The sequence below is a fragment of the Athene noctua genome, chromosome 18, assembly GCF_965140245.1.
Source record: "Athene noctua chromosome 18, bAthNoc1.hap1.1, whole genome shotgun sequence".
NCBI classification, from domain to species: Eukaryota; Metazoa; Chordata; class Aves; order Strigiformes; family Strigidae; genus Athene; species Athene noctua.
Genome location: NC_134054.1, coordinates 13,352,228 through 13,359,433, shown reverse-complemented (window position 1 = coordinate 13,359,433; position 7,206 = coordinate 13,352,228). Strand labels below are relative to the sequence as shown.

At 59.3% G+C, this 7,206-nt stretch overlaps 2 protein-coding genes across 2 annotated transcripts; one reads left to right on the top strand and one right to left on the bottom strand.

Moving 5' to 3' along the window:
• Window positions 1-3,173, top strand: CPSF4L (cleavage and polyadenylation specific factor 4 like). The gene is made up of 8 exons (XM_074922196.1): window positions 1-103; window positions 381-452; window positions 860-1,012; window positions 1,271-1,366; window positions 1,888-1,981; window positions 2,320-2,362; window positions 2,515-2,697; window positions 3,055-3,173. The coding sequence occupies exons 1-8, from the start codon at window positions 1-3 to the stop codon at window positions 3,121-3,123; spliced, it is 813 nt and encodes a 270-aa protein (XP_074778297.1). The 3' UTR covers window positions 3,124-3,173.
• A 324-nt stretch (window positions 3,174-3,497) lies between these two features.
• On the bottom strand, window positions 3,498-7,177 carry MTNAP1 (mitochondrial nucleoid associated protein 1). Its single transcript, XM_074922195.1, has 4 exons — window positions 5,749-7,177; window positions 5,262-5,369; window positions 4,953-5,069; window positions 3,498-4,460 (listed from the first exon to the last, which is right to left on the bottom strand). Exons 1-4 carry the CDS (start codon window positions 7,073-7,075, stop codon window positions 4,432-4,434), a joined length of 1,581 nt encoding a protein of 526 aa, XP_074778296.1. The 5' UTR covers window positions 7,076-7,177; the 3' UTR covers window positions 3,498-4,431.
• Window positions 7,178-7,206: the final 29 nt, after the last annotated feature.

The window sequence follows — 7,206 nt, the reverse complement described above, 5'->3', positions numbered from 1 at the left end:
ATGCAGGAGCTGGTGGCTGGTGTGGAGGAGATGAGGTTTGATCTGGAGGCTGATGTGGAGCAGCAGCGGGGAGCTCAGCCCCTGCCCTTCCCAGGCATGGGCAGTAAGTTGGGGACAGGGTCCTGTGGCATCTTGGAGGGTAACAGGGGTGCAGGAGGTGTTGGGGTGCTCCTGGCTGTCGCTGCACACCCCCCCCAACGCCTGGGTGCCCCCAGTCCTGCCTCCTCCCCAGGGCTCCTGCCTGAGGCTGGGCTGGTTCCAGGCATTGCTCCTTTTGGGGGTGCATCTGGCACAGTTTTTGGGGGGCGCTGAGAAGCTCTTGCCCTCGGTGGCACCGGGGCCAGCGGGTGAAGCTCTCCCTGCCCTGCTTTCCCCTGCAGAGCTGGGGGCAGCTGCCTGCGAGTTCTTCCACCGAGGGCTGTGCACCAAGGGGGAGTGCTGGGGACAGGGGTGTCCCCTGCAAGATCCTGGGGACACGAGGGATCTGGATGAGTCCCTCTCCATTCCGTGACCAGCCCACATCCACAGCGGATTGCTCTGTGGCCAGTGGGTTGGCAGGTTTGGCCTGTGATTCTAACACTGCTCAGAGCCTGTTGTGTGTCCGTCCCCCCCCCCCCCCAGCCCTTCGGATGAGCGCTCCCACCCCTCTGCACCGGGGAGGGCTTGAGCATCTCCAGGGCAATCAGATCTTGGCAGGGCCTGTGGCACCGACCCCACACCCCCACTGCGTGCCCCAAATCTCCTCCACAGATCAGAAAGCTCCCTCTGGCGTGTCCCAAGCCAAGGAGCTGGGGGTGCTGGGGCGGGAGGTTCCTGGGTGCAGGCAGGGGCTGTGACGGTGGGTGTGTGCCGTGGGCAGGCGGGCAGTGCCCCTTCCAGCACGCCGGCGGGGAGAAGACGGCGGTGTGCAAGCACTGGCTGCGCGGGCTCTGCAAGAAGGGCGACGGGTGTGACTTTCTGCACGACTACGACGCGACCAAGATGCCCGAGTGCTATTTTCACGCCAAGTTTGGTAGGTGTGGGACGGGGCTGGGGACCGCAGAGAGCCTCTCCCACCCCAGCACCTGTGTCCCTCGGGTCTGGCCTCAGGCAAGTGCCTGATGCCACCTCCTGTCTGTGGGAAGAAACGCTGCTGGCACCTACCCAGGGCCACTGTGCCCCAGGGCAAGCCTGGGTGCTCCTGGGCTGCCTTGGTTCCTCCCAGCCCATCCTTGAGTGATTTCTACTGCCTTTGAGTGAGCGTTGTCCCATGTGTCCTACCCTCCCGCAGGCAAGTGCAGCAACAAGGACTGTCCCTTCCTGCACAGTGATGCCACCTCCAGCCCCGTGGGCTGCCCCTGGTACGACCGCGGTTTCTGCTGGAACGGTGAGTTGCTGGGGTGAGCAGGGGCTGCCCGCTCTCCTGTGGCAGCGCTGACTGGCTCTGAGGAAGGATTTCTGTGCAGAAGGGGCTGTTGGGCGTTGGAATGGGCTGCCCAGGGCAGGGGGGAGTCCCCGGGATCCCTGGGGGGGTTGAAGAGTCGGGCTGAGCCAGCGCTGAGGGATCTGGGGGAGTTGGGAAGGGTCAGGGGGAGGCTCATGGCTGGGCTGGAGGAGCTTCAGGGGCTTTTCCAGCCCAGACGATTCTGTGTTCCCTACCCACTGGTGATGAGGGGTCCCTGCTGCCACCTCCGAGGTGACCAAGCCACAGTTGGGTGAAGCACAGTCTGGGGGCTGCTTGGGGGTGGCACTGGGAGCCCAGTGGGGCTTTGGGCTTGGGGCAGGGAAGGCCCCCGTAGAGCTGAAGGGGAAGGGGGCTGCTAGGGAAAGCTCAGCTCCTGAAATCCCTCAGGGCAGGGCATGGGGTGCCGTGTCCCCGCGAATGGGCACCTCTCCTCTGCGTGGCAGGTCCCCTGTGCAAGTACCAGCACACGCGGAGGGTGATGTGTACCAACTACCTCGTCGGCTTCTGCCCGGAAGGACCCAAGTGTAAATTCATGCAGTACGTATGGGGCGGGTCATTGGGGAGCTCGGGGGGTGGATGGCCCCCTCCCTGAGGCTGCGGGGGTGGCTGTGGCCCTCGTGGTGTCTGGGTCAAGGACAAGGGTGCTTTTGGTCTTTCTGGTCTCTCCCCGTGTCCAACCTGAGCTGGGGACAACAGGGTTTGCAGTGGGTGGGCAGGGGACAGCCCCAGTCCCTCTGGGGATGCCTGTACCAGCTCCTTGAGCCCCAGGACAGCCCTGAGAGGCTGTGGGAGCTACGGGGGGGTTGGGGGGGATCTGGGGGTACCCCTTGCCATGTCCCAGGGAGTAACCGCCTGTCCTATGCATCCCCTTCCAGCCTCAAGGCCGGGCTGATGCCGAGCAGCATGGATCCATCCAAGGTGAGGCAGGGATGGTCCTGTGCCATTCCCTCTTGAGCTGAAACCCTTTTGTGCCTCTGCCCCACAGCTCGCTCTTCCCTTGCTTCTGCCCCAGTTTTTGTGGGACAGAAGCTGCCAACTGCCCCTCCTGCCCTGTGTCCCCCCCCCACCAGGGAGCTGGTTGTCCTTGGGGGCTGGTCCAGTTGGACCTGGCTGCTGGTGAGGAGAATGGCTGCAGGGACGTGCCACCCATGGAGCCCCCTCCACCAGTCACTGGTGTTACCCAGCACCCGTGCGACCCCAAAAGCTGCGCCCTGGGCCCACAGAGCAGTCTTGAACAAGGCATCTGCTTCAAGGTGAGTGTTTTGGGGGGCTGGGAGCAATGGCCTCACCTTGGAGGGGGAGGGTGCAGTGTCTCAAAACAGTTTCCTTGGCTTGAGATATCCGAGGCTGTCCTTGGGTTGAAATAATCTGACTGCAAGCGAAGGAAATAAACCCTCTGCGTGCAGTGGAACAACTCTGGAGAGCAGCGAGGCCCTCGAGTGCCTCTGGGTGGGAGGTTTGTTGCAGTTGGAGGGGGTCTCAGGGTGCAGGACTGAGCTGTGCTGGACCAAGACACGGCTCCGTTAGCCCCCACCGCTGGGAAATGACGGGAAAGCAAACGTGGTGACGTTGATGCAGCACTAAACTGACACCTCTCCCCGTGCCTCCAGTGCAGACAGAAGGGTCACCACACCAGTAAGAGCGGGAAGACTCAGGTGGGAATCCTGCTGGGGAAGTGACTGGCCGTGGAAAGAGGACACCATAAAGCACAACACGGAGCCAGCCAGACGGCCACGAGGGCAGCTGCTGGACTAGAAAATCCAGTCGGTTCTGCTCAGCACCAGCTCTCACAGCTCTTTGCACAAGCAGCAGAGAAATCACAGCTTCCCTAACACAACTAGAATGGGACCCTGCCCAGCACCCCGTGGCCCCCTGCGCTGGTGGACGGGGGCAGTGGGGGTGGTCACTGTGCAATCACGGGTTTGAAGGGGCACGGCACCGCCTCGAGCTGCGGTCCTGGGCAGAGGAGGTGTGGGTCTGCAAATCCCCCATGAAGGGGGGCAAGAAGCACCATGTCTGAGCACACAGTACCAAGCAGGAAAAGAAAATTCACAAAGGCTTTTATTGCTGGCAAGAGGGAGTTTGTGGTGAAACACCTCTGACACAGTACTACTGCACGCTATTTGAATAAAGAGTTCAGATTTTTTTTCTTGGGTGCTTTTTTTTTTTACCCTTCATGCCTGTAACATGACCAACCCTTTTCCAGACATGTTTGGTGATGGCAGGCTACAACTAGTGCTCTAACTGTCCTTGTTTGTCTGAGGCAGGCATCGCTTTGCCCTTTGGGCACAACAGCTAATCCAATGGATTTTCTTCCTCCAGAAATAGGGCGCCGCGGTCTGAGTGCTGCTGCTTTAATGCCTGTGCAGAGATCCTTCCTTCCCGCAGAGCCTGGGCAGTCCCACCAGTGCCGTGCTGACAGCAAAGAGGGGGCTGGGGGTCCTTTGTGCAAGGGATGACCCTGCTCCTGCCATCACACTTGCTGTGGAGAGGGGTAAGTCAAAGATGGGCTGTGTCGGGCGTTAACTCCACTAATTTCAGGGGAATGGTTGTTCTGGCTGAAGCTCACCCTGCCATAACCTTCACAAACCTTCCTGCCAAATGCTCTGACTACAACATAACACATCGATTGGTCTATATTAACAGCCCAGGTCAAGGAGTTGTTGTTTCTGGGGTCCCAAAATGAGAGATTGGGGCTTCTGCAGGCTCCAGCTCTGCTGCACACAGACCTCTGAGAAGCAGCTCCAACACTTTGAGCACTAAACGCTGCCTTGAACCACAGAGCAGCGACCACAGGCTGTTAGTGTCAGTGTCACGCCCCTGCCTAGAGGAGGGTAAGTGAAAAGCAGCCCCCTCAACAGTTAAAGAACCTGTCTCTGATGGTAAATGGGCCTCTGCTGATTTGAACCCACTGGGACACTGGTTGTGAGCCCTTCTGCTCCCAGTCAAATATTCGTGACCGTTCCTTGGGTGCTGTTCCAGCCTCTTCAGTGGTATTTACGCCAGCGATGACACTCTAGAAAAACGGGAGGGGAAAACCAGAAGAGTGTCAGCACAGTGCTATGCTCAGGGACAGCCGTGGTGGGGAGACTGACTGCAGCCTTCTCCATTTATGTGCTGCAGAGCTGTGTGTGAGAGCAAGTCCTGCTGGGGAAACTACACAAGCACCAGTAAATCCCTTGTCAGTTATGAGTAAATTCGGGGAATGGGTGCTTAGTGTTAGAACATCTCCTCCCTCTGCTTTGTGCAGGGTTTAACAGTGCTCCTGACAGTTCTTGGTGCTCTCCAGGGAAAAGCTGTGAATCAGCAACTGTTAGCACCACCATTATTACTGAAATTCCTCTCCCTACCTAAGCCAAGTCAGCATACTGTTCTCTGAGCTCTGATACTGGGATGTACTTAAATTATTTCAGAGCTCAGATTAACATGAATGACAAACAGACTTTCCAATTGCTGCAAAAAACTGAGAATTCCTGGAAGAAGACAGATACCAAGAAGGAAATCTTACTGATGTGCTGGTAGTTCCAGCCGTAGCTGAGGAGGCAATATCCGGCCAGCAGCATGGAGATCCCAGCTGGTCCACCCCTCTTCACGTTGATGTACTTGTCGTAATAGCTGCTCCAGCCTGTTGGGACAGAAATTCAAGGGTCAAATCACATGCAGGTCTTATGGATTTCATTGGTTTCCAAAGCCAAATGGTTGGGTCTATTTATTTACTTCTTTATAAAGATCCAGCCTGGCTGCTTGGCCCAGGCTGCAGCAAGTAAATCAGGTAAGTGGGAGAATTCTGCTCCAAGGGGCAGGAATACAGCCTCACCTTTCTGCACTCCTCCAAGCAGCCCCCGGAGAGAAAGGTCGCAGGTGGTCAGCCACACGGGCAGCTCCCCCAGCTTTACATCCATCAGAGGCTGTGCTGAGAGGGGACCTGGGCAGGGAGAAGCCAGAGTGGTCAAAGGTAGGATAGCGAGAGCAGTGCTGCGCTGGGTGGTGAGCACAGAGCTGGTATCCAACACAGCTGCGCGTGGCTTGGGCTTGGGCCTCACTGCTCAGAAAGGAAGAAAGAATCATCTTCCCCGCAAAGTGAGCTGGCTCTGCCAGCCCAAACATGGAAAATCCTGACTCAAACCTAAATAAAAATGTAAACCATTGGTTCTGCAGGCTGGAGGGTTGGCCAGTTAACCTCCCTGAATCCCTTCTGGATGTGCCCAGCAGCTCAGCATTTCCTACACCTCCTCTCCCACTCGCATCGGACAGTTTACCCTGACCGTGCAGTAAATCTCAGCAGCAGAGACTTCTCACTTTACCTTGCTGGCCCTTTGCGAAGTTACTTTTTGGTGTCTTCATTGTGATCTGCACATTTTCTTGGAAAGGCTTCCCTGGAAAAATACTCAGCCCATCGTAATTAGGATAGAAGTCTGGAAACCACTCTAAACCCGTGGCACCCATCGCCGCGCTCCTGCCAGAGGCCTGGGATAGACAGATGGGTTGGCTTTTGGAGGTGTGGAGCGAGAGCTGGTGTGATGCCAGCTCGGTGTCCCTCCTCGCATTCAGGATGGGCTCGGGAGCTACAGCCATCTGCTTCTTGCTCTCTTGAAGCTTTTGTATGCTGGTTAGGTAATTTTTGGATGTCCCTTCACTGTGACCTCTGAAACCCTCCATCACTGACAGATGGAGGCTCTTGGTATGCAAAGCAGAAAGAGGAGCTTTATATTCCACACCAACTTCTCGGTACATCTGCTTCTCTTCTGTCACGCTTTTGTCTATTACCTCCTGCTGAACGAGGTCACAGGGGCTACTTCTGCAGCCAGCTTCAGGGGCATCTTGAAGTATGTGTACTCCTGTGGCCTTTAAACTACTGCCTTTTGCTCCCTTTGCGCTTGCAGACGCATTCTCCACAGCTCCAAGGCCGCGTGTCTGTGTGTTTGGGATTTCTGCTACAGTTATTCCCTCCTGCGGGTCAGGCTGGGCTGTGTCAGCGTGGCCAGCAGCGCTGCCCGGATCCGGCCCTTCCACGGGCGACCGGCGTGTGCGGGGGCTTCCTGCTGGAGCGTCCCTGCCGCTGGAACCGCTCTTCTCCCTGATCACCCTGGCGCGGTGCTTCTCTATTACTATTTTCACCCCGTTACTCATCTTTTCGGGTATCTCTTTAACCTCCTCGGGGAGCAAATCGAGGGACCTGGCTATGTCCTGCACCGCGGGCTCCACCTTCTGCTCTGCGCGGTGTCCGTCGGGCTGGTCGTGCAGAGCGGAGCCGGACCCTCCACCCTGCTCGGCTGCGGCCGCCTTCCCTTTCCGGGCCGCCTCCTCCCGCGGGGCTGCGCCGGGGCTGGGCGGCTGCTTGCTGCTCTTACCGGCCGCTGCCACCCGTGGCCTGCTGCCTGCCCCGGGCCCGGCGGCGGGGCTGGTTCCGCCCGAGCCGCTCCCGGGCGCGGAGGGCCCGGCCGTCAGGCCTAGGCCTGGGGCGCTGCCGGCGACCGGGCCGCGGCCTAGGCCTAGGCCTGAACTTGGCCCCGGGGCGCTGCCGGGGACTGGGCTCGGCGCGGCCTTGCAGTGCGGGAGGTGGGAGCGGAGCCGCTTGAAGGGCCTGTGGCAGTAGGGGCACAGCTCCCGCCCCGGCGGCGCCGCGGCCATGGCAGCCCCGCGCCGCCCTCCCGGGGCCGCTTTCCCGTCAGGCGACACCGCGGCCGCCCCCCCCACCCCGCGCCGGGGGCCTCAGCCGTGCGCAGCGCGCACGCGCAGCCTCCCCGCCCCGGCGCACGCAA

What these genes read in the sequence shown, in the direction of transcription:
- MTNAP1 (XM_074922195.1), bottom strand. Translation starts at nt 7,075, where the DNA reads ATGGCCGCGGCGCCGCCGGGGCGGGAGCTGTGCCCCTACTGCCACAGG. An exon ending in CTTCGCAAAGGGCCAGCAAG is followed by an intron (nt 5,370 to 5,748) that starts GTAAAGTGAGAA and finishes CTCCCTGCCCAG; the next exon opens with GTCCCCTCTCAGCACAGCCT. An exon ending in GCTTGGAGGAGTGCAGAAAG is followed by an intron (nt 5,070 to 5,261) that starts GTGAGGCTGTAT and finishes CTGTCCCAACAG; the next exon opens with GCTGGAGCAGCTATTACGAC.
- CPSF4L (XM_074922196.1), top strand. Translation starts at nt 1, where the DNA reads ATGCAGGAGCTGGTGGCTGGTGTGGAGGAGATGAGGTTTGATCTGGAG. An exon ending in CTATTTTCACGCCAAGTTTG is followed by an intron (nt 1,013 to 1,270) that starts GTAGGTGTGGGA and finishes ACCCTCCCGCAG; the next exon opens with GCAAGTGCAGCAACAAGGAC. An exon ending in CCCAAGTGTAAATTCATGCA is followed by an intron (nt 1,982 to 2,319) that starts GTACGTATGGGG and finishes ATCCCCTTCCAG; the next exon opens with CCTCAAGGCCGGGCTGATGC.